Raw genomic sequence first — 26,740 nt, 5'->3', positions numbered from 1 at the left:
ATGACGACATCATAACAAGTGAATCAACCATTGGGTATCTGTGCTAGTGACCCAGTTCTTCAGTTACTGGCCTTGAAATATTCGCAGGACAGGTTTCTGTTCTTACAGACATACATTTGAGCTATGACCATGAAATGTTAATCTTGTTTCCAGTTTTTAGGGGCATACATCTTTAACACTCTGTAAGGCATACTTTGGTCTCATTTCCAATATGCTATTTAGTTAATTTTGCTCTTTGTAAAATCTGCCATTCTCTTTTCTTTCTTTTCCAGAAAGCCTTAAAGGATGGTGTGTTGCTGACCTTCATCTTAACTGTACACTGTACAATGGTTTATCGATTGTGCCAAAGGTGGGGGGATTATATTTTAAATGTCTTGCACTCAGAAATGGTTTAAAGTGTATGTAGTGTTAAATCTAAAAGCAGATAAAAAGAAAATAAATTGAAAAGCTGGTAACATGTACTGTTCTAATGCATGTACTTTCAAACAATATTCAAAGGACAACTGTCTGAGCATTTCAAATTGATCTTGGGTTTTTAGGGTCAGAAGTGGGCCTGATGGTTAAAAAAATATATCTTATTAAGAATATGAAAAGGCCTGCTGGGTCAGACCAAAAGGCCCATCTAACCCAGCATCTTATTTCTCACAGTGGCAGAGAAAGAGGGTATCGGTTGAACTGCTGTTGACCCTAGCAACTGATTTCAAAAGTGCACTGCCTGTGAACATGGAGATTTCCTGTAACCATCATGGCTCCTAGTCATCGAGAAGAAGAGCTGGTTTATTATATTCCACTTTTCATTACCTGAAGGAGTCCCAAAGTGGCTTACAAACCCCTTTCCCAGTTTCATTTGCACAACAACCTTGTGCAGTAGGCCTTAAATGTTCAGAGAGTGGTAGAGAAGAGACACACATGGCTTGGCTGTGTCTTCTCTCCAGCCGTGAGGCCAGCCACAGCAGTATTTTAAATGAGATGGGGCTTTTCTGTGGCTTCCCTGTCAGCCAACGGTTAGGCAGAAGGGGAAAGCTTTCCCTCCTGAAAAAGAAAGCACACACAAGCCCGACTCCCCTGCATTGCTCTCAGAAAGGCATCTCTAGCCTAAGCCAGGAGCTGTTAGAGGCTCCCTTCACAGCAGGCCTGAAGGGAAGGGGTGTCTTTGTGAAATCCTGAGCAAGAGCAGCAATTGGCCCTGAGTGAGGAGATTTCACCAATACAAGTCTTCAGAATCTTCAGCATTTTGTCAGGGTGTCTGGTCATGATTTTATGTATATAGATTTCAAACAACTAGCAGAAACAAACCAAAACTGCCATTGTACTATCCAGAGCCTCCTCTCCCAGCTCACCCTGTTTCTCTCCCCCCCCCCCCCCCCAGTCCTCCCAGCTCTTCTGTGAGAGAATTGCAGCTTGCTTTTTGATCTCATCTAGTGCGGCCAACCATGATTTGGGAAATTCCTAGAGATTTGGGAACAGAGGCTGGGGAGGGTGGGATTGGGGAAGAAGCACTTCAGCGGGATGTAATTTTATGCTGTCTATCCTCCCCAAGCAAGATGATCTTTGTAGTTGGGAGGTTAGGTGTAATTCTGGGAGTACTCCAGTCTCCACCTGGAAATTAAACAATCGACAAAGGGAACACAGACCATGCACTAAATCAGAAACCAAAAGGTCCATGCTGAGGTTTCTTTCCTACAAAAAGGCAATTTTCATTGATAAGTTTCTAAAAAAAAAATTCCTTCTTTAAGTTGGGCTGCAACCATTTATTCTTAGCATTTATGCTTATCCATGAATTTGACATCATTTTTTATGTTTCAGTTTAACTTTGCTAAAATGATCATGTTCTTCCAGATTAATTACTGGTAAGGTCACTATTTTTTCTATTTAAAATTATTTTTGCATATATAATGTCACCAACACTTTTGTCATTTAGAGTCTGTTTTGTTTTTTGGTGTGTCACAACATTAGAAGCTTTTATTGATTCATAGACTTATACAGATTTATAGCAGGGGTAGTCAACCTGTGGTCCTCCAGATGTCCATGGACTACAATTCCCATGAGTCCCTGCCAGCAAATGCTGGCAGGGGCTCATGGGAATTGTAGTCCATGGACATCTGGAGGACCACAGGTTGACTACCCCTGATTTTTAGTACTGGTAAGACATTGTTCTGCCTGGGGATATTTCTATCTCAACATTTTATATATTCAAACATGGCATATTTATGTTTTTGTAATATTTATAATATTGTTTTTGGAGATCTGCCCTTGAAGAAGCCTGATGGGACGAAACCCATGTTGGGTGTGAATTCTCCTCTAATAGTATTTGTTTTGAGAAGATAACAGCTACCCTTTATATTAGACTGGCAAACTGTGTTGACATGCTGTTAACCTGCTATGGATTGTTTATTACTGTATTACCTGTTGTATGCATTTTATTGGCTCATTAGAACCATCTTTACAATCCATATTTGTCTATGTATTTAATATATTGTTCATTAATAGATTTTTGTTGAAAAAGAAGAAGAAAATGACCTTGTATGTTCTGTGTTTTTAAGTTAGGTAGCCAGGTTTATACAAACCTTTCTGTTTCTGTTGGCCCACCTGGAACTTAGCAAGCCTACAACCTATACTGGGAACCCCTGTCTTATCTCATTGTCCCAACCATTAGCTATTGTCTGCTTTGTTTGTTAAATGTGGTGCAGGGTACTTTCTCAAAAAGACAAATTCCCACATGACGTAGTGCTTTATATAAAACTCTTAGTAATACATATTTATTCTCAGATTTTCTTCTACTGAGGGAAAAGTCACTGCACAGATGTTGCAATTTTTAGCCTTAAAAACACTTATTTACTTAATACGTATTTGTATTAAGTTTGCCCTCTATTGAGGGGAAAGTTGCTACATAGATTTGGCAATTGTTATCTTTAAAAACAACCCTCTATTTACTTAAAACAAATCTGTGCCTCATATTGACGTTACTGAAGGAAAAGTCACTATACTACATAGACTTTGCAGTTGTCATCCATGCCTTGGTTAACTCCTGTATAGACTGGCTATGCTTTTATTCCTAAACGGGCATAAACCTGACTTGATAGCTTTTATTTTTGTTGCTGTGTAGCCACATTGTTTAGTCTGTAATTTTAGTATTTTAATATTTTGCTTATTGCATTGAACATTGGTTTATTTTATTTTCTTCATTGCTGCCAAACCTTGAGGATGGGAAGGTACATGATTCTGCTATAGCTGATAGATATTAGAGAGTGAGATTAATGGAGGACTTTGTTAGGTGTCGGTTTTCAACACTAAAGTGAACAGCAAAACAAATATCCTTTAATGTTCACAGTCTATCTTTTCTTCCAGTAGATAGGATTTCACCTCCTGTGGACGCCAGTGTGTGGCTTGTTTGCTCTTGTGTTTCTCTCCCACTCCTCCCCTTGCAAGGGGTGCCAAGACAGAAGACGGAAGTAAACTGCCCTGAAATACAGTGAGGTAAGATATAATTTTTTAACAATAACAAGGGGGTTGCAGTGTTGGGGGAAGGGAAATCTCTTCCCACCATCACTGCCAAAGATACGTGACTGAAGTGTTATAAATCCTTGTAGGTACCCAACCCTACAGTTGCTTTTTAGGCTCAAATAGTACAGGAGGCGTTTCAGTTGCAGAATTCCAGCATCTCCTGTAGCTTGTCCCTAAGTTCTAAATCAGAAAGGCCATGATTACATCTTACCAGAGCCTCAGCACTGCCCAGAGGCTTTAGCCATGCTACACTCTCTTAGTCTCACCTCTCCATTCACTTGTGGCAGCAACCATAGTACTCCAATCTTGTTCCATCCACAATGCCCTCTTGGATTGCCCATTGATGGCTGCCACCTGGTGACAGAAGGGGTGAGGGGACATTAGGAGCTGCTGGAACACTGTATTGTCATAGTACTGAAATTTTGGAACTCCCTTCTGAGGAAGATTCATCTGAATCCCGTGAATGTTGCATTCTACCAGCGAGTAAAGACTTCTTTGTTTTGTTTGGCATTCTTTTACTAACTCTTATTATCCCACTCCCCTGGTTGTATATTTATGAGTTTTGTTTAATCATGTGTGTGTATTTTAAATGGTCTTTTTAATGTCTGAAATGTTTAAATGTTATTGCCTTTGGGGCTCTGAATTGGATCAAAAGGTGGCATAGAAATGCTTTAAAATAAATAACATGGATGACAATAATGGCTTTGTTATAAATATTTTACAATATGTTTTCCATGCATTATAGACAACAATATGCCTGAAATGATCCACCATAAAAATTATGAGTGATAGCAACCCTATATCTTGTTCAAGAACAGGAATAAAAGCTAGCTTGTTAAAACTGAAAGACATTGGCCTCCTCTCTCAGAATTAATGACTGTCACATGGAGAAATGAAAGATCTGACCTTCCACTGGTGTAAAACAGCATAATTTCATCCAACTCAAGGAAATTCTACCAATTTACTCCAGGCATAGAGTTGAGCCTAATTAATCTGGAGCAAATATCCTGTTTCTGCAACAATACAAAAAACTTTTAAAAACTACCATGGGTATAACTAATGGTGGTTTCTGAAAAAATGAAATCCTCAAAGCCCTTTTTATCAATAGCCATCATTTAAATACAAATACAGCCTGTATGTTTAGGATTTTTGATTTGGCCATGCCAAGAATCAGTAACTTGAGTAAATGTTGCAGATTTAAAAAAAACAACTACTTGAGCTAGGGGAAGAGGGACGTGTGGGGGAGTTTGCCTGTATATTTTATGTAGCCAAGGGGTCAATACAGTACAGTAAACCATTAACAAGTCTAAGGGAGAGATAGAATGTCTCAAAGGAAATCTTCATCTGCTAGCACAGAGCTGGATTTGCGTGGTCCAATGGAATCTGCAGAAATGGCTGAGGAAGACACCACCATCAAAGGAGGAAAAGAGGAGCAAACAGGTTAGTGATTATTCTAGGATTCCCCCTCCTGCCCTCGCAATTCAAACGTTTGTAATTCAGTGCCCCTTTCTTTGTGCCTACAGAGCTCTAAGACAAATAAGCTTCCCACTTGACCTTGACAGGTTAGGCTATTCTGCATGAATATTTCTTTGCCTCTGTGCAGCTCTTCTCCTCCACAGATTTCTTGTGTGTACTGTTCAAAAAGAAGTGCTGAGTTCTGTCGTGTGGTTACAGTGGAGAAATAACCCAGCAGGCCCAGTCATTTCTTTAGGATTTTATTATTCTAAATCAGAAACAAAAAGGAGATTTGTGACATCTTAAAGACAGATTATTATGGAATAAGGTTTTGTGCCCTGGAATCAGATGTGTGATGATGCCTCTACAGTCTTAAACAAAGTGTACCTGACTGACTGACGAAGAAAAGAGTCTGTACATCTGCAATTTGTATACTGCTTAGCATACCTAGAAACATGGCGTTATGTGGATGGACAGCCGCTATGGTTATCTTGCATTCAGCTGGGCCTTTTGTATGAATGGATCTTTGGATCACAATGTTTTCAGTTGTTTTTTTTCAATCTGTAGAAGTGTCACAGTGATGAGACCCTAAAGTCACAGTACTCACAAGCAGTTGTGGAAGGCTAATAAACTACTGGTGGAGGCTGGTTGGCACTCTAGGCTGATTGACTTGCTGGTGAGATAATTTGTTAATTGTGCCTCACTTAGAGCCAAGCTGGAGAAGATGGTGGGAGATTCATAAATGTGTTTCTTGGGCCATGACATGGGGGTGAGAGACCTACTATTTTCTCTGTTTTGGGAAACACTTGAGCGAAATACAAACAACCTGCATATATGACCCATTGGAGCACATTTCCTTTCTGCTGTGCTGTCATATTGTGTATTTCCCATACCCCCTTCTTCCTTTGGCAGCCAATGATACAGAGTGGTGGTGGTGGGAATCACAGTGCAGGTCTATCCATGACGTTACAAGAGTGAGGGGGAGAATTTAATGTGGGGCTGCCACATTCTGCAACAGCTCTATAGTGTTGAATGTGCAGTTCCACCCCTGGGATGACCTTCTTAAATTGCTGTGTGTGAACTGCCTTTTTAGTTTGGATATTTATAACTGTTGATCGATAACAGCTAGTAAAAACCTTCAAAAAGACCAGAAGTGTCAGTTGGGGCCTCCCTAGGATAGCTTGTGACTATAAGTCTGCCTTTTAAGAAGTCACTCAAAGCTTTTATGATCGACCCACAAGCCAAAATTGGTGTATGTTTGGCAAAGGTTTTTGAAGCTTCTGATAAGAGGGAGTGATGCTAAGCAGAAGTCATATATTGAATGGGGGAGGGGACTCTGATGTAAAGATTGCTGTCCATTGACTACTCCTGAAGTGAACAGTATACAATGGAACTAATTTCCCCCCACCCTCCATTTATTTATTTACATTTAAATTTATATGCCGCCTTTCCCTGACAGCTCAGGGCAGCCCTCCAAAATTAAAAACACAGTACAATATAATAGAGGTAATATAAAATTAATAATACAATTATCATGATTTAAAAACAAATAGTGCCAGTCTGCTCAGTTTCATCTCCTATTTCCTGGGAATGGGAAGCCATATTGGTATGGCTATGGAGATAATCCCAACTCTGATAACAAATGGGTGGCTATGAACTTCATGTTGTAACTTAATTTAGGCAGGTAGATGCATGTAATTTGTCTCCTTGTAACAACTGTAAGCCAAAGAAGAACTCTTACTTTTGCAACCTCTTTCCTTCTCAGTGCATGAGCAGAGGCCTGAGAATTTATGCACAAGGTAACACAAACATTGATCAGAACCTGGGATTTTTCACCCTCTTCAAACATTAGTCTGCTGTTTAGTAGAACATAAATAGAGGGGAGTCAAATTTACACCCACTGCCTGCATTACTGAAGTTCTGTCAAACATCTACAGCAAACCCCTAAATCCTTGCAAGGGTATGTTCATAGGATCCTTCACATGATCAGAACTGATGTAAAAAAGCCCTGAGCTCTAAGAGCTGAAAACACACACATACACCTATGTGCATAGAGTATCATTGGAAGGAATCTGGTTGATTGCACAGATGTCATGGTGAAGCCACTGTAGGGTTTCCTGGCCCCTCTGGCCATTGGCAGGAGATGGGGGGTAGGGTGGCGAGATCCCGGTTGGGATACCCCTGGATATTAGGGGATGGAGCCTAAGGAGGACAGAAACTCAGTGCGGAATATTGCTCCACCCTCCAAAACATCAATTTTCTCTAGAGGAATTGATCTCTGTAGTCTGGGGAATCCACAGGTCCTACTTGGAGGCTGGCATTCCTAAGTCAGTGAGTGCTTTCTGTTCCTCTCTATGTCTGAGGAAAGATTCAGGCCCTGTAGAACATACTAGCACAGGAAAGCTTATACCTTGAATAAAACTTCATTTGTCTTAAAGGTGGCACTGGATTCAAACTCTGTTATGTCTGAAGAAGTTTAGCAGTGAGAACTGAAGTGATTGGCTGCATAATAGTAGCAGCTGTCATTACAATGGTGACAGCATATAAAATAGTTCACTAGAACCAAAAACCACAATCATTCCAGCAATTCTCCTTTAAAAATGTTAGCAGGCTTAACAGTAGTTCTCACAGCAGTAGTTCTAACATTCCTTATAGGTCTGTCAGTCATGTGTTCTTCACTCCTATTCTCCTCCGCCATAGAAACATGAATCAGAGGTATTGTTTTGTCATTTAAAATTCTAATATGTTCTGAGAGTCAAGATGCAGTGAGATGTTTTAATTTTATTTAAAACTGAGCTAAAAGTGGAATGGATGCGGAGAATGTGACTTCAGTATGATATTGAAATATTTGTGGCAACATGGGTAAATTACTCCAAATTTTGGAGCAGTGTGTAGCAGGAAAGTAGACAGTTCAGATATATTTGTATTCTCTCTTTGTTATTATAGTAGTTGAACTTCTTTCCCTGCTCAAAAATACCGTAATTTTTATTTCATTCCTTATTTGTCTCTGTTATTTGTTCAGATTATAAACCACTCAGAGAGTGGATATTTTTTTGGCAGCACAGTTGCTATTTAAGCCTATGAAAATACAGCAGCCTATAAATCCAAAAACTGAAATGCATGGACCTATTTATGGGCTCTCACCAACACAAATACAAAGAAACCTTGTGCACTGAGACCCATTCACACCCACACCAGCATCAGTTTCTGCATGGATGAAAGGCAAGTAAGACCGTTTACGCACTGGGAACTTCACTGCCCCAGCTCCCATGCAGGAGCACAAATCAGGGGCAGATGAGGAGCACTGGGCCAAATGCTCCCCCGTGTGGATGCAGGAAGAGGTGGGGCAACCTGCTACAACTAAAACTCCTGCCTGCAGCCTGGCATGAAACCTCCAGTGCGTAAACGGTCCATGAGAGATTTAGCAGAGTGCAGAAACCTTTTTTCACATGTATTTATTATATATAGGTATTGATTTCCCTTACTTCTTGCTGCTGTTTTGGCAGTCTCATTGAGAAAGCATCTAGCTGTCAGTCACCAGAACCTTTTTAGGAGCAAAAATCTCGAGAGGAAATGAGTGCCAGAAAGAAGGGTATAAGCTGCATAGAGCTCATTTGCTTTGCACACTCAATGCATCATTTTGCTTCAGCCAGCTCCTTCCAAATAAGCAGGGATGCCTGTGGTTCCTGCAGAATAAGCCTACTATTATAGCAGAGATGGCCCAAAGCCACAAACCTCGCACCTGATTATGAGCGGCAGCATTTGGAACAGGAATTATTGTTCGGTCTGCATCTTGCTTAACTCAACAGCTGTCTGCTCAGAATACCTGAAGTGTGTCAGAGCAACTGAACAGTCCTGCCCACAGGTGCTGATGACAGCCCTATGACTTTAGTAATTGAAGGGTAGCTCACTAAGTCCCCTAACCTTTGCTCTTACCCCTCACAGTATCACTGTCCTCCTCCAGCACGGCAGAAATATGCACAATCAGGGTTAATCGGAACTAAACTCCAAGCCACACGGGTTGGAAGTCTTCCCAGCCAACTCACCACGACAGCAAACTGTTGTGTGTGTGAGGCAGTGCAAAAACAGGATGGACCTCTTTCAGAAAACAGAATCTAAGGAAAATGCGTTCACTTTTATCCCTACAGGAAAGAATCCTCCCAAAGGTATTTGCCCTCCTGAGAAAAAATCCCCGGTAAGTATTACAGCCAACTTGATTTTTGCTTCTTTTAACTGCTTAGGAAAATTCCGGAGAGCTTTTTCTTGTCCCCCTCCCTGGTGTGCTCTGCCTCAGACAGACAGCCACTGCCTCTTGCCTAATGTTGGAATTAGCATTAAAAAGTTCAAAATGAAATCCTCTTTTGTTTACCTGATTAATCTGCTAAAAAGACAGCTCAGACAAACAAGGAGGGCAAAGAGCCAATGGTTTCTTTGGGAATTGCCTCAGCACTTCTTGCTTTTTTGCCGGGAAAAGGCATTGTGAACATTTTCTCATTGAAGTAAAAGGGAATGGCATAAGTGGCTGAGGGAGGTGGTGGTGGTGGACACCCATTTGTGTTCAGTGTATTTCAAAAGTGGAAGCGGTTCCTCAGTTCAGCTGGCCAGCAACAATCATTTGCCTAGTGCCCACTTCCACACTTTTAAAAACAACCTTTATTTTAATTTCCCTTGCTCTCCAATGGCAAACGTTTCCAGATTTTTCTAGATTATTAGAAAAATACAGATTTTATTCCTAGCACTATATTACTACTTGTCCCAATCCAGCACCATTAGAGTTATATCATGTCCCCTATGCTCTCATGGTTTACTAGTTGCTGAATAGCCTTGCTGTTTATCACAGTGCACTCAAGCAAGAGCTAGGCAAATATGTGAACTTTCTGAAAACAGATAGTATAGCTGAGAAGCACATTTTAAAAAGGCAAACATTGTACAAAAATGCTGGGCGCTGATGTGGCGCCGCGGGCGCCGCGGACTAAATAAGGGCTTTAGGGGCAGGATGTGTCTGGGATGAGGAAGGGTCCGGATTGGACCCTTCCTCTGGGCAGACAATCGGAGCGGACAATCGCGAAGCGCCTGCCAATTGGTCCCTCCAATTTCCAGCCCCGAGCAACTGCGAGGGGCGTGCAGCGCACCTCGCAGTTGCTCCTTTGCCGCCGGCCTGACGCGTCGGGAGGTGCGAAGCGCCTCCCAGCGCGTCAGGCTGCCGGCAAGGGAGCACCCGCCAGCCGCACGTAGTGCAGCTGGTGGGTGCTCCCTGGCTGGCGGCCTGGCACCTTGGGAGGCGCAAAGCGCCTCCTGGCGCGTCAGGCCACCGCCTGCCGCTGCCGCCAGCACATCGCCCCCCCCAGCGCAGCCAGCCAGAAGCCGCCGCCACTGGAAGCTTCGGGACCACCACCACCAGCTGTGCCCTGCCCCACGGACCAACAGCCACCCAGCTCCTGCGACGCCAACACGCCAGGCAGGCACCAGGCCCACAGGATGACCCCGCCCTTGCTGAGCAGGGCCGCACAGCCCCGCCGCCCTCATGGTGCGCCCTGCTAGCGCCCGCTGCATTTTGACTGCAGCGGGCTTATTTACTAGTATATCATAATCAGTGATATCCAAACAGGTACCTATGACCAGATTTCACAGCATTTGTTGGAGCAAAGAATATGGTGCCCAGTTTGTATATCCCCTTCATAGGCAAGGTGAAAAGTTCCTGGAGACAGGACTTTCTCTGGAAGGCCCTCCCCACAAATACTTAACTTGGAGGTTAGGGGGTGACGTCTGGGAGGGTAGAGTTTGGGAAGGATATCATTGGGGTCTAATGTCATAGAGTTCATCCTCTGAAGCGGCCATTTTCTCCATGGGAACTGATGTATGTTGTCTAGGGAGCCATTGTAATTCCGTGAAATTTCCTTTTCCACCTGAAGGCTGGCAACCCTATTGCTACTTGCCGTGTAATATTCTATTTGCAATAGTGATGGTAGTTCATTGATGTATTTTGTTTTTACTGTTCCCTGAAGTATTTTTCTAAGAGAAGGGGTGAATAAAGAAATAACTGCATAAGTCACAGAGAACCTAAGTTTCCTCAGCTGCAAGATATTTATTTACTTTAAAACTTTCTACATCCCTCCTCCCCCAGCATTTCAATACCAAAGAATTTTCCTCGTAGTGTACAAAAACACCTTCAAATGAACACAAAAACAAATTCAAGTCCAAACAAAATAATGATCAAAACAGTCATGAAACAGCTTTGAACAACAATGAAATAGCCATGAAAACAAAAAGTTAGAAAACTATAAATCATCATTCTTCACTTTCAGAAGAAGGTCCCCTGAATATGCTGTTAAGTCAGCCTTTCTCAACTTTCTTTTTTACCATTGAGAACCTCCTGAAACATCCTTCAGGCTTTAAGAAACCCCAGAAGTGGCGCAATCATGCAGAATATGGTTGGGAAGTATAGCTGTCTTCATACCCACCTGGGGCCCTTATCCTTCCCACCCCCTCCAGGTCCATCACTGGCCATTTTGGGAGGGGGTAGTGGGTTGACAGAACCATATATGGTCATATCACCCGATAAATGTTTAACACATTTAAAAATATGTAGTAAATTAATTAACTCCCATTATTTCAGAAAACCCTTCCAGGGGCATCAAGAAACCCCAGAGTTTCACGAAACCCTGGTTGAGAAAGCCTGTATTAAGTACAGTATCTTGAGTGTTGGGAGAAATTTCAGAAACCTACAACAATTCCATGCATAAAACTGGCGTGTGCAACAAATAAGTAGTACATGCCTGCTTATTGCATTAAAAAATTATCATCTTGAAAAAGACATCAAATTAAAAACTTGGACTCTGATATAACACTCTCGAGACAAACTTCTTCACACAATGCAGTTTTGGCATCTGAAGGAAATTCATTGTTATCTAAGGAGATTCATTGGCCGACATCCCAGGAATGAATTGTCAATTTCTGTATTGTTTCTCTTAAGGCCAACATCCACGTGACCTCTTGAAAAAGTCTGTGGACTAGATACCAGAATTTGTGTTCTGTTAGTTAGAAATCGTAATGTTTTAATTGTAAGCTGACTTGAGCTATGAGGAAAGGTGGGATATAAACATTTCAATAAGCAAAACTTAAATAATTTATAACAGTTGCTTTTTAAAAAAAACTAGTAAATCCCGCTGTACTTGAAAAACAGTGGGTGCTAGGAAGGCTCTCCCCGCCCCCTCTCGGGACAGCTTCCCAGCTTCACAGCTGGGGAAGTAGCTGGACCCAGCTCTTTCCCCAGCTGCGAAGCTCACTCCCACCCCTCCCCAGGCTCTCCCTGCCCCCTCCCAGGCCAGCTTTCCTGCTTCGCGGCCGGGGAAAGAACTGGGCCGGCTCAGTCGCTGGCCGTGAAGCAGTCTCCTCCTCTCCCTCCCCTGGCACTCCCCGCCCCAGGTTGGCTGCTTCATGGGCGGGGAAAGAGCTGGGATGGCGTGTCTGCGACGTGCGGCCCACCTCTTTCCCCACCCGTGAAGCAGTTTCCACCCCTCCCTCCCCAGGCTCTCCCCACCCTAGCTGGGCTGCTTTAAGGGCGGGGAAAGAGCTGGGCTGGCACGTTGCCCAGCCCCTTCGCCACACATGAAGCAGTCTCCTCCCGTCCCTGGCCAGGCTCTCTCCGCCCCCTGCCGGAGCAGCCTCCCGTTTTCGCGAGCAGGGAAGGAGGTGGCATGGTGCATCTGGGACGCACCGGGCCAGCTCCTGGGCCGGCAGCAAAGGCCTTCCCACCCCCAGGGCTGCTTCCTGAAGCCTGGGACCCTACCTGCCCTCTCGGTGACCAACAGAAGAATGGCCGCCGTGGGGCAAAGGTTTGGCCACGTGGGGGGTTGGGTGGGTTAGAGGCGCTTTGCGCCTCCCAACTGATCCGTCCTGGGGCAAGGAGCCAATCAGCAACCGCGCTGCTCACGGCTGCTCATTGGCGCCTTGGCCTCGGACTGACAAGCGGAGGGCCCAATCAGGAGGCTTTGCACCCCTCTGCTTGTCAGTCCGGGGGAAGGGGCCAATGGGCACCCTTCCTCATCTTGGACACCCTAAGGACCCTTACTGCTTTATTTATACCGCTCTCATGGTTTAAAGATGAGTTCCTCCCATGCATCTTTAGTTGGGCTGATTCAGATGATGCTTTCTGCCCAAATCTGCTCCCTATGTGTGGTTCAGGGAGCAAGTGTACACTTTCCAATCATTCAGTGTGCATACTTTTCTTGCTGATTATAATTCATGGCTGTAATTATTGAATCCAACCTATTGATTGTAAAGGGACCTGAAAAACATTGTTCCTTCACACATTGCAGAAATCAGTAATATTAGCTGGACTTGCTTGCACTAGATTTTTTTCATACATAATGTTCTTTTATAACTTTACGCTCTTGCATACCCCAGGTTTATAATCCTCGGGGACTTCTATGCCCATGCTGATTCACTGTCCTCTTGGTTAGACTCAGACCTGGTGTCAACCATGGTGACACTGGGGTTCTCCCAGTTGTTCCTGGACTGGCCACACATCAGGCTGGCCACACATTCAATTTGATGTTTGGTGCTGGGGTAGAGGTGGATATGCCGGCAGCTGATCCTCTCCCATAGTCAGACCACTACGCCCTGAAGGCTTAGGTTACCACCCCCACTCTGTGTAGGCAGCAAGCATTTTTAGCCCGCCCTTGGAGACTAATGGATCCCACGGGATTCCTGAATGCCTCCCAGTGACTCATTGGCAGCACTAGTGGAGGGCTAACAGTCCTGTTTGGTGGCTGCGATTGACAAGATCACTCCTTGACGCCCCCTCCACCCTCGCATCAAACTAGCTCCGTGGTATACCACACAGCTGTGGGAGAGGAAGAGGGAAGCTAGATGGCTAGACTAAGGGTAGAGGAAATCTCGTGATGAAGTTGCAAAGAACATCTTAGTGCATGCTTATGAAGGCATATGAGATGGTGGCGAAGGTGGCTAAATAAGAGTTTTATGCTACCTCTGTCACGTCCACAAGCTCTCACCCAGCAAAATCATTTCGGGTAGTTCAGTCTCTTACTGTCCTCAAGGCACCAAAATTCACCAAAAGTGAATTGGAATTAGGCTGTGAAGCATTAGCGAGCTTTTATGTGGATCAGGTTTTTTCTCTTCACTGAGACCTTCCGGACACTTTTGATACAGAAAGGGAGCTAGAGGCCCCTTGGCCTTCTTAGGGGAACATGTTTGATGGCTTCAGGCAGCTCTCAGAAAGCAAAGTGGACAAGTTGCTAGGGTCGGTGAGGGCAACCTCCTGCTCCCTTGATCCCTGCCCATCTTGGTTGCTCAAGTTGAGAGACCAGCAGAAAGGAGGCTCTGTGAGGGATATTGTTACTCTTTCTCTGTCTTTTAATCACTGCCAGGGTGGGTTATTTTATGCTGTAAAATGGGGGGGGGGGGTTAATGGTAATTTTATTGGGAAATGTTCTGTTCCTTGCCATGAGCTTCTTATAGGAGTGGCAGGTTAGAAATTCAATAATAAAAAATATAATAAAAGCAGAATGCTGGTGCAGAGTGGAATCTTTCTTAAGCTTTCTTTTGTGCTATTTATCCATTGAAATCTCTCCTCAGCCCCTCTCTGCTTGATGTTTTGCCTTGCAGCATAGGGGAGTTGTGTCATTTTTTAGAAGAACATAAATGCTTGAAAGGAAAGAGTTAAGAACCCCTTCCCCCATGTGCTGGTCTTCTGCTTTATTTTTCAGCCTCTGCAGTGACATTTTGTACAACAAAAACAAAAGGGATGAACAATGTGCAACTGAGCATCGCATGTTGCTTAGCTTTATAGGTGTACAATGCATTTAGCGATGCTAGACAGAAGCCCTCTATTTGGTGAGAGGATAATTGTTCACTGAAAGAAGATAATTGTTTCCTGCAATAATGAGAAAATGAGCCCAAGCATGATACAGAATGAATTAATGCTTGATCGTTCAGTTTGATTATATTATATTGCATTCATTTTAACAGTATGATTGCATGCACTCAATAAAGTAAGCCCTTCCTTGGAAGAGAACACACATGTTTCCTGGAGAGTATTCTCTTTTACATACCAATACAATATCATTTTGAGAAAGTGCAAGTCTCAGTGAGGTGGGTGCCTGTTTTCAGTATTAAGCAAGAGTGATTTAAGAATTCATGGGGCCCATAACACCAGAGCCAGTTGAAGGATTCGCAGGGCCCTAGCAGAGTACAATTATGGTGACAGCAGCCAGAGTGGGGACAGAGGGATCCCCCCAAGTGGAAAGTGGTGTCACTCTGAGTGTCCTTAAGGAGGGAAAAGGAGGGAGGCTACGGCCCTTATCCATGGGGGGGGGGAGGCACCATGTGGGGTCCTGGAAGTGCAGGCCCATCACATGTACTACAAGTGCTACATGGATGAACTGGACCTGGTATTAGGGGTTTAAAATGTGGACCTTAAATTCATCTCGAGAGGCACGGTTGGTTGCTGTCACACCCATGATAAGAGCTCTGGATTTCCTTTCCACTGTCAGATGGGCTTATGTTCCTTTATATATTGGGATAACACCATGATGATGCAACAGTACTCTGGGACATCTGCCAGTGAGCATTGTTTCCTTGTTGTACAGTGAAGCTTCACAAAATTGAGAACAAGAGGCTTGGCTCTGAGAGAGAGAGAGAGAGAAAGAGAGAGAGAGAGAGAGAGAGAGAGAGAGAGAGAGAGAGAGAGAGAGAGAGAGAGAGAATACCTTTATTGGCATAATGCTCTGAAAGAAATATTCGTGTCAGTTTGTTTTTCAGTCACGTAGTCAAGTCTCATAGTTTCAGGCTTGGAAACCTGAGTCCTAGCTCTGAAATTGCCATTTTGTTTTCCCTCTTTTTCTCTATTAGAATGGCAAACTGCATCTACATATTGCAAAGTACTCATGTTTGTTGAGAAACAGCACATGTCCTATCTATCACATGTGTGGCGGGAGTTCTGTGCCTCCCAGATATATACCGTCTGTGTCTGTTTGTGACCACAGCATTCAGGGAGAAATGTCCTTAGCCTCGAACAAGCACACGCTGTTTTCACATCCACAAACACTGGCCAGGATTTACCACTGACCACAATTGCTGCCTGGACTGGGAGAGCTACCCACATCAGCAGGTGGACCGGTCCACTTAAGGCATGCTCTGATGCAGGGGGCTACATTGCTGGGAAGAAGGAGTCTCAAAGCAGCTTACAATTGCCTTCCCTTCCTATCCCCACAGCAGACACCCTGTCATGTAAGTGAGGCTGAGAAAGCTCTGAGAGATCTGTGACTGGCCCAAGGTCACCCGGCTGGGAGTAGATGGAGGAGGAGTGGGGAATCAAATCTGGTTCTCCAAATTAGTGGCTGTTGCTCGTAACCATTACCAAGCTGGCTCTCAAAGCACCCAGGGTGGTTTTTAATTTGGTCTCCCTCCTTCCCTCCCTTTTTTTCATTTTTGGGTTTTTTTTTTTGCAGTTTCAAAGGTTGTATCTTGTCACATTTTTCAGCAGTTTGGGCATTGTAACAGATCCTTTTTCGGGGCGGGGGGACAGGCCTGCATGCCTACCTCACTCATTTGGGGACTCCCTTAAGAGGTATTAGGGGGTTGAGCCATTATGTGGCATCCCCACTTCAGAGGCTGTTTGCAGGCTTACCATCCGGAGGCAGGGGGAACCATTCCGTGGCAACCTCCCATGTGGTAATCACAATTCCTACTGCTCCCCAGCAGGTGGGCTGGAGGAGTTTGGACTCATCAGACAGCAAGTGGATTTCCCGATGTTGTTATACAGCCCCATGCCATTGCAATGCTCCTTGATCTGTAATTAATAAATCCGTGACCAGTTTCCTTCTCCCTATTACGCCTGCAAGCTATCCCATGGAACCTCTACTGGCTCCATTACAAAAATCACATTTATTAGAAGAAGAAGAAGAAGAGTTGGTTCTTATATGCCGCTACCCGAAGGAGGCTCAAAGCGGCTTACAGTCACCTTCCCATTCCTCGACACGCAGATTTCCCAACAGAGACAACAGCCACCTCATGGAGCAGTTTGTGGATGTGAAAACAACATACAAAAGAGGGAGCTAAATATGTACTACACACACGTTGACCTGTATTTGGATTAGAAGAGCTGGGAGCTTGGTGAAATAAAAGGAACTTTCTGGAAAACAGCATACATTGATCACTCTGATTCAACAGTCTTCTAATGCACGCACAAAGCTTCTCTAATTAAATATTTGTGATGATGTCTCACCTCCTCCCCCCCACCTTCATATATCATAATGTACACTTGGATTTTCTGTATTAGGACTTCTGCATAATTTTCAAAGCTTCTATAGATACATCTATGACAATATAAAGAGGGGAAACGTATGTAGGGAAAATATGCATTCAAGCTTATTCACCTCCATTGGACATTCACTCACTGTGTTTCTTGGCAGTCTCAGGGGCATCCTTAGTTATGTTGAGCTTTGCATTTCCCTTGAGATTCTTCTTCAGGGCCAGCTGTCCTGTTCTGAATTTGAAATCTATTTGTGTGTATTCAGCCAAGGAATTCTAGATTGTGTGCATCATTATGCCAGCTGTATCTATAATGTTTTTCACAGGACATGGTCTCTTTCTGTTTATTTTTCCTGTAGAAAATGTGTGGCACCAATTATCCTCTCAGCATTGCCTTCATTGTGGTGAACGAATTTTGTGAGCGCTTCTCCTACTATGGCCTGAAAGGTGCGTGATATATCTTTGGTCATTTTTCACCAGTTTTTCTGGGGAAAATTCATCTCCCCATGCAACTGTTTTGACTTTAGTCAAGGTAAGAGTTGGAGGAAGGGAATTCATTTTTGAAATTATTAAGAAAAATATTAATGGCTACTTATTATTACTATGGTTACTTGCCATAATATCTTGAATGGCCTTAAATTCCACCCATGATGATGATGATGATGTTAGCCATTCAGTCAGCTCTTGGAGATTCCATGGCACAACTGCCGCCATGATTTCCAATCTTGCACTGCTTCTTTTAGTTGTGTAATGTTTTGGCCGATGTCCATTTTGATCGTGTCTGACCAACACATTCTTTGTTGGCCTGGTTTCCTTTTCCCACTGACTAATCTTAGTATGATTGCTTTCTCCAATGAGTTGAATCCCATGATATGGCCAAAATAAGTGAACTGGTGTTTCATGATTTTGCCTACCAGTGATAAATCAGGCTTTATGCACTGTAGTATTTCCTTGTTCGTGACTTTTGTTGTCCATAGAACCTGCAGAAGCCTTCTCCAACACCAGAGTTCAAATGAATCAATTCCATACCTATCTTTCACAGGCTAGCTAGGCTGATTGAAGGGCTATAAGGATACCCCTGCCTGTATCCCACCCCTTGCCATTTATGACAGTAGTAGAAGCAACACCAGAACACTGTTAACAAAGATGACAGCTGTATTACATGGTCATGGAGAAAGATAGATGTAAAAGGGATGGGATGGGGTAGGAGGATAAATATGTCTTCCTTCCACCAACAGAGGAAAAACTTACTTCAACTACAACAAAGATTTTTTTTTTCATCAGGGGAAGCTTTTTCTTTTTAAAAAGTCATTATCCATGGGAAGACTTAAGAAGAAGAGTTGGTTTTTATACATCACTTTTCACTGCCCGAAGGAGTCTGAAAGTGGCTTACAATCGTCTTCCCTTCCTCTCTCTGCAACAGACACCCTGTGAGGTAGGTGAGGCTGAGAGAATTCTGACAGGACTGCTTGATCAAAACAGCACTATCAGGCCATTTATGTGTTACAATGAATGCACACACATCCTGCCTGCACATGCATACATCTGTTTGTAAGAGAGTTAACGTGTTCACTTTACAAATGAAATCATGGACCAGTACCTGGATAACTATAGGGTTTGAATGTATTATTATTATTTTATTTACATAGTGTATACTCTTCTTTTCTGCTCCCGGATGGGCCATCAAAGCAGTTCCTTAGTATTTTATGTATTTTATGTATTCTTCTGGAAATTAATAAAGGCTGGATCTATAAATCCAGCTAAATAATAATTTTAAAAAAGCAGCTACATAGTCTAATCATATTTTAAAACCATTTCAAACCAACTCACCTACTCACACAAAAACACACATCATTAAAAGAATGAAAAACCAAATTTAAGTACATGTAAACAAAAAAATAATGATTAAAACATTGGGCAGGAAGGAGGGATCACTGATTGAATACCAAACATAACAAAGAAGTCTTCAGAAGGCAGGGACACCCAACGCAGGTTGGTGAATGGGCAGGTTCATAAGGAAGTAGGCAGTCCTTCAGGTGTGTTGGTCCTAAACCATACAGGGTGTTGTATCACATGTTCAGCTGTATGCATGTGTGTGTGTGTGTGTGTGTGTGTGTATAGTGGAATCTACTCCATCATGGCAGCTCCAAGTTAGTGAAAGCTAAATTCTTGGGACCATTCTGCACAGCGTTAATGTTGCTGAAGTATAACTGTTGTGAAACGCTATTTTTTTAACATTATGCACAACGTCATACACAATCCACAACACTCCTGCAACACTCCCGCAAAAAGCGCTTCGATGTAGCGCTTTTTTGGGAATCATAAAAAGTGGATTCCCCCTAAAAAAAACCCACTTGACTCCTGAGAACAACCTGCAACACATCTGAAAAAGACATATGTGTTCTCAATATAGCGGTAGGAAGAAAGTTCCTCCTTGACTTCCACCCCCAAGCTTCCAGGAGATGGGGAAGGCTTTTTTTCCCCTTCAAGCCACTGATAGCAATGAATACACGAGCACGTAGCTTATTTAACCGAAGTTCCTGGACAACTAATGCAGCAGTGCCAAACAGAAAGCACCCTTCTTCAAATGTATTAAAACTTTCCAAGCGCCGTCACCAACAATCATTGCTCTAAAATATATATATATATATATATTTAATGGAAACGCATATCAACGAATACACGCGAGCGCGGCATGTTTTGTTCGATAAAGGAATGTTTTGGGAAGAGAAACCGAAAGTCAGCTCTCTATGGAGCAATGAGTAAACACATATTCGTTGCCACTTGTATTTTCAGTTTTTTAAAAAAAATTAAAGGGAAAAGGTTTTTTTGGTGGCACTAGGATATTGATTTCATTGGCTCTTCAGTTTGATTGACGGCCAGAGGCTGGCAGAAACGCCACAAATTATGTCTCGTTTGTAGCAATTCAGACAAGACCGGAAACTTGTGGATAACGAAAAGAGCCCTAGTGGGAGAGCCTTTTTTTCTGCTAGAAATGGCTGTGTGTGTTATCAAGGCCTGTCACTATTAATTATATCGCTTTACGATAGCGCTTACATTTAGCTACATTGTCAGTTGTGCGGAATGGCCCTTGCAGTTTGTATCTGCTACAATTTTTGGTGTAAGAATATGGTGGAACAATATGATGACCCCTTTGAAGCTAAGTGAATCTTAGATTGAGTCGGAGCCTGGATGGGAGACTTCTTGGAAGGTGATATTATTGGTGGTGTCACAACACTTTGAACTGGACACATTATTGACCCAAGTCAAATCTCTTTCTCTCTCTCCCTCTCTCTACCTCAGCTGTTTTGACTTTGTACTTCCTTTACTTCCTCCACTGGAATGAGAATACATCCACTTCAGTGTACCATGCCTTCTCCAGTTTGTGTTACTTTACACCTGTTTTCGGAGCAATTATTGCCGACTCTTGGCTGGGAAAATACAAGTAAGAGTGAAATGCACTACTTCATGTCTATAGACTTTTTGCCATTAAGCAGAAGTTACAGCTCCCTCTACCATTTTATGAACTAGTATTGCTAGTTTTAAAGCATTCTCACAAGTTTGTCTTCGTTTGCCATTGAGTCATAGTAAAGTGTTTCATGAGTATAGCCCACAACCTAGTGTACTTTGCTATATTTAGACATCATAAATTTCTACGTAGTTGTTTTCATCATACTGCACTTTTGTATGTCATTGACTTGAAATCAGTGGGCTTAACGGTGCTATCCTAAACAGATTTAAGTGGGGAGCCATGTTGGTCTGAAACAGTAGAAAAAACTTTGAGTCCAGTGGCACCTTTAAGAGCAACACATTTTTATTCAAGTGCACAGTTCTTCAGATACATCGAAATGGAAGCTGCCATACAGCATAATAAAGGTATTTCACAGATGCAAAGAGCAAACTTGAGTAACAAGCTTAGCTTATGTGATCACTATTCGCTTATGTTTAATTCTGGGGGGAACATAGTGAAGGAAACAAATATATCAAAAATGGAGATTGATAGGCAGATTCCCTTAATTGTGGGAAGCTGAGAGGGGTGGACTGAGACTATTATTATGCTCCATCTGTCTCCTCTCAAGCATGGATGCAACAGTACAGCATTTTAAATATGTTTTCCCCTGGAATTAAGCACAAAGGAATGATGACCATATAAACTAAACTTGTTATCCCAGTTTGCTCCTTGCTAATTTGCTGCTCACCCTCGACTTCTATGTATGGACCAGTAACTTCAATTTACATGTATTTGGAGAAGTCTGCATGCACATGAAAGCTTATAACTTGAATAAAATTTTGTTGGTCTTACTGGTGCTCCCTGGACTCAGACTTTGCTCTTATCCTCAACAGAGTTCCATCCTTCTAAATCCATTGACATTAATGGGCCTGGAAAGGTATAAATGCTCAGGGCTGTGTGCACATGGTCCTTTAGCTTTAGAAACCCCCAGGCTTTCTCAACCGGGGTTTCATGAAACTCTGGGGTTTCTTGACAGCCTAGGAAGGGTTTCCCGAATGGGTAAGCGTTAATTAATTTTCAATATATTATTTAAATTTGTTAAACCTTTATCAGACATTTTGACCATATACGGTCAAGGCCCTTGGTGTTCATGTACACGAATATTTTTCCCAACCGTATTCTGCTTGATTGTGCCACTTCTTGAAGCCTGAAGAAATGTTTCAGGGGTTTCTCAATGGTAAAAGAGAAAGGCTGCTGTAAGCAAATATAAGTGTAAAGAAATTCAGATTAGGGGGAAAAACTGTACAGTCGAGGCCAGGCATACTTCTCTAGGGCCAGGAATTATCAATAAGTTGGGACCTGCAGAGTTCAGAGCCCTGTGGGGGCGATAGGGTGACAAGCGCTCCCTCAGAGATGTGTGTCCCAGATCGTGAAGAGCCTTAAAGATCCAAACCAAAACCACATTTGACTCCTAATGTGTAGGAATATTAAAGGGTATTAGGGTTGCTAGCTGCCTGGAGAGAAAAAACAAAAAACGGTTTCTTTAATAGATGATTTCCTTTAATAAAGGATTAATGGAATGTTGTTTGCTAGGTGTTTCTACTTTTGTTTGTGAAATAAACTTTCAGCTGCCCATTTCAGGATATTAAATTTCTATTAAAGGAACAAGCATTTTTAACAGGCCTGTTGGCAGTCCTGTGCTGAAATGGTACAGTGTGGCTTTTTTACTGATGATGGAAAGTGACTGAATCCAAAACTGCTCTTTTTCTGAATAATTGATAGATGGGATTTTAGAAAGCTACATAATCTAGGTCTGGCAGCTGGATCAGGTCAGAGGATTATAGATATTTGTTCAAGTATAGTTCCAACTGGATTGAAACCTTTGTGTTAAATTGCTGCCTTTATGTAGTGATAAATTGTGTGATCCAGTTTTTAGGTAAAATGGTATTGCATTGTTTGGTACAATTCAGTACGTCCAAACATTTTGTGCATGCAGGAAGGGAAGAAGATATTGCATCTCTTAGGAGGAGGTAACAAAGGGGATTTTCTTTTGTTCGTTTTAAAAAAGAAAAAACAGGCAGACCTCAAACTGGTGCAGTTGAAAAGACGCCCAACGTATTTCAACAATATGTCATCTTCAAAACAACTGTAAATATCAATGACTGTGTAGTAACTGCTACACTAATTTTACTATTTCTTACAAAACAATAAATTATGGTCGTGAAACAAGAAGAAAACAAAAGACTGGCGTTCTTGTGTAACAAACCGGTACCTTTATTAGAAGATCATCAGGATCATAAGGAGAGTCCTGCTGAATCAGATTAAGATCCACCATCTAGTTTATTGGGGTGACTAACCTTTTGACCCTGAGAAGTCCATAATCTGGGCATGAAGACATTTTATTAATGGATTTATTCAGACATCTATATCCTGCCTTGCCTTGCAGTTCAAGGCAGCTTGCAATAATAACTGAAAACATTTGCAGTTAAAACCAAAAATAAAATAGCAAACCAAATCTCACTGAAAGATGCCTGCCTTTCAACCTCCTGAAAAAGCCCTGGCAAGCAGGCAGGCCTTGCAGCCCCTCTTGAAGCCAGTAGAGCCACACACTATGTGGTTGGATAGCCAACAGATGACTGCCTGATGAACATAGTTGGCACACAGGAATATGTAGAAGAAGACAATCCTTTATGTAGGTTCCTTGAATTAAACGTGGATAAAGACTGACAGCCAATGTAGCTGTTTCAAAATGGACAACATTCTTGACACCTAGGCCCTGACAGTAGTCAGACTGGTTGTATCCCTGTACCACTTGCAGTTTCCAGGTAGTCTTCAAGGCAGCCCCACATAGAGCATGTTACAGTAATCCAACCAACGGTGAGGTTACAGAAGCATGGATCAGTGAAGTCAGATCAGCTGAGTCTAAGCATCAAGAGAGTTGGTAGATCATAGGAAGCTGCTAGAAGGCATTTCTGGCCATCATGCAAACCTGCTTTTCAAATAACCTGCACTAAAAAAGCCAACATCACTTCATCATGGACAAATGGATTCAGTCCCTCTAGAATGTCAGCTTTCCCAACCAGCATTAACTCTGTCTTGCCTGGCATCAACTTCCATTTGTTCTGCTACTTGAACACAACCTCAAAGCACCAATTCAGAACCAAGACCTATGCACCTAGAAACTGGGCTAATGATGTTATCCCACACAGCGACCAGTTTTCAGAGATATACTGCCTCTGACCTATCTGGCTGTCAATAGCTGTTGACAAACTAGTTCTCCTTACATTTGACTAATTCAATTTTTAAAACTGTAAGTACTAGTGCCCATCTCCACACCTGAGTCAGAAAATCCCATACTGATAATGCCTTTCAAGAAGAATAACTTCCTCTTCCCTGTCCTCAATCTATCAATGGGTGACTTCTAGTGTTACAGAGAAAAAGAAATATGTATGGGTCTTGACCGTATATGGTCAAAATGTCTGATAAAGGTTTAACAACCCACAAAATGTTGGGTGAAACCAAATCCTATTGAAAAGAATGACACAAGTGAGTAAGCAGCTGGATCTTGCTGATTTCAGTCATCTCGGAGCAGGAAAAATAATATAGTGACTTTCTTATAAAAAGTAATGTACATTAGATAGCATTGTTAGGACCTTATTTTATTTCTGATATTAATTTATTCTGCTCATAATCAATTGGGTTGGGTTTTTTTTTTCTCCTGTCTCATGGCGGCCCCAGTCAGAGCAAACAGAATAAATCAATTTCTGCAGGTAAAAGCTGGTGTTTTGCTCATAAAACTTTAAACTATCTGTGTGGGATAGTAGTCAATACTGCAATGCTGGAGTATAATTCAAAGAACATTAGAGGCATTTGAAAGTCTAACTATAGATTACATTCACCTACCTGAGGGATCTCCATGTATTGATGGGAAAGATCTACATTTCTCCAGTGCAGTGGTTCTTAACCTTCCTAATGCCGCGACCCTTTAATACAGTTCCTCATGTTGTGGTGACCCCCAACCATCAAATTATGCAAGTATTCTTTCACAGAAATTAAACCAAAACTGACCAACTGATCCATTGTTCATGATTGTATATAAATGGTTTTTTTCCCGGGGAATCTCAGTTCAGTTCTGCCACTTGTCACGCCAAGCTGCGCCACCACCTGGAGCACATGGAGGGAGACTGTGCTGCGCTGGAGGCACTGCTGGAGTGACTGGTGGCTGAGCGCGGACACCTGCAGGAAGAGCGGCAACAGTGGCAGCACCCCCCCCCCTCCGGCCAAGCTGCTTGCCCTGCCGCGACCCCTGTGAAAGGGTCATTCAACCTCCGAAAGGTTGACCCCCAGGTTGAGAACCACTGCTCCAGTGAGTCAAATAGCATCACTTGGTGCATTTTCATATTTGAAAAATTGCTAGGAAGGAAGGCTTCAGCTTCCTCATCTCATATGCCAGGGGTGGCCAAACTGTGGCTCCTCAAATGTTCATGGACTATAATTCCCATGTGACCTTGCCAATTAGCCATGTTTGCAGCAGCTCATGGGAACTGTAGTTCATGAACATCTGGAGAGGCACAGTTTGACCACTGCTGTTTATGTCATGGTCCTGATTCATAGAATCATCGAATCATAGAATCATCGAGTTGGAAGGGGCCATACAGGCCATCTAGTCCAACCCCCTGCTCAACCCAGCATCCTAAAGCATCCAAGAAAAGTGTGTATCCAACCTTTGCTTGAAGACTGCCAGTGAGGGGGAGCTCACCACCTCCTTAGGCAGCCTATTCCACTGCTGAACTACTCTGACTGTGAAATTTTTTTCCTGATATCTAGCCTATATCGTTGTATTTGTAGTTTAAACCCATTACTGCGTGTCCTCTCCTCTGCAGCCAACAGAAACAGCATCCTGCTCTCCTCCAAGTGACAACCTTTCAAATACTTAAAGAGGGCTATCATGTCCCCTCTCAACCTCCTTTTCTCCAGGCTGAACATTCCCAAGTCCCTCAACCTATCTTCATAGGGCTTGGTCCCTTGATTCAAATGGGCACAGAACATACCATACACATGAACGCATGAAGCTGCCTTATACTGAATCCATCCGTTGGTCCCTTTGAGTCTACTTAGACTGGCAGCATCTCTCCACGGTCTCAGGCAGAGATCTTCCACATCACCTACCACCTAATCCTTTGAACTGGAGATGCTAGGACTTGAACCTGGAACTTTCTGCATGTCAAGCAGATGTTCTACCATTGAGCTGCACCCCTCCTATTTGATCCATTTGACCCTATTTGACACAGGGAAATTGAACATGTAATAAGGCTATTGTGTATTTTGTTTTCAATGACATTTAGGTTAATTTAATATTGTCTGAATTGCATCTATGACAATAGTACACAATCCATCAAACACTTTTTGAAGCATGATTAAAGTCAGGCCCTTCTGCTTTTTATTAGGAATGATTCAGGTGACCCATGAAACCACCATAAAAGCAGGGGAGGGGTGAAGCAGCCAATGGCAGCTGTAGTAACTGTGTGCATCAGAATTGTCTCACCATTCTGTTCAGTCATACCTTTCATTCCCACTGCATTGTGAGAAATGATGGAAAAAGAGGAATTACACTTCTGGTGGAAACTGGGAAATGAAAAAAATGCTTGTACCTTTCCTATCAGGAAACACAGACACACATTCTGCTTTCGGATTATAAATCAAGACTCTGCATTCAGCTGATAGTGTTTTCTGACTTTTTTCTCTTTTCCTTTACAGAACAATCATTTATCTCTCCATTGTGTATGTGATTGGGCATGTGATCAAGTCAATCGGGGCCATACCAATGGTGGGAAACCAAATGGTTCATGTGTAAGTAGTGGTAAGACAGGCCTGCAGTATTTTGATAACATGATTATTAATTGTATTAATTTAGAGAGCATTTGAATGCACATTATAATAAGCATTATGTGAGGTCTTTTTACCTTGGGACAATGTGCTTTTATCCCTATCATGTCTGGACATCCAAGCACTGAAAGCTGCCTTATGTTAGAGAGATTCAGCTGTCTTGAGTCTGAG

General features: G+C 42.7%; 1 protein-coding gene across 8 annotated transcripts in view; it reads left to right on the top strand.

Annotated features, from left to right (window-relative positions):
- Positions 1-26,740, top strand: part of SLC15A2 (solute carrier family 15 member 2) — an 82,905-nt gene continuing 56,165 nt past the window's right edge. The window contains exons 1-9 of one of the 8 annotated variants that reach the window (XM_077320478.1): positions 1-18; positions 273-349; positions 1,807-1,850; positions 3,349-3,477; positions 4,856-4,944; positions 9,108-9,154; positions 17,592-17,679; positions 20,536-20,677; positions 26,441-26,533. In XM_077320478.1, coding sequence (XP_077176593.1) covers positions 4,881-4,944; positions 9,108-9,154; positions 17,592-17,679; positions 20,536-20,677; positions 26,441-26,533 — 434 coding nt within the window. In that variant the 5' untranslated portion in view covers positions 1-18; positions 273-349; positions 1,807-1,850; positions 3,349-3,477; positions 4,856-4,880. Of the gene's footprint in view, positions 19-50; positions 183-272; positions 350-1,806; positions 1,851-3,006; positions 3,213-3,348; positions 3,478-4,855; positions 4,945-8,907; positions 9,155-17,591; positions 17,680-20,535; positions 20,678-24,945; positions 25,050-26,440; positions 26,534-26,740 lie in introns of those variants that run through there. The other 7 variants (XM_077320481.1, XM_077320479.1, XM_077320477.1 and 4 more) reach the window with 7 other exon arrangements.

This window comes from Paroedura picta, chromosome 2 (assembly GCF_049243985.1).
Source record: "Paroedura picta isolate Pp20150507F chromosome 2, Ppicta_v3.0, whole genome shotgun sequence".
Classification (NCBI taxonomy): domain Eukaryota; kingdom Metazoa; phylum Chordata; class Lepidosauria; order Squamata; family Gekkonidae; genus Paroedura; species Paroedura picta.
This window is presented reverse-complemented; position numbering and strand designations above follow the sequence as displayed.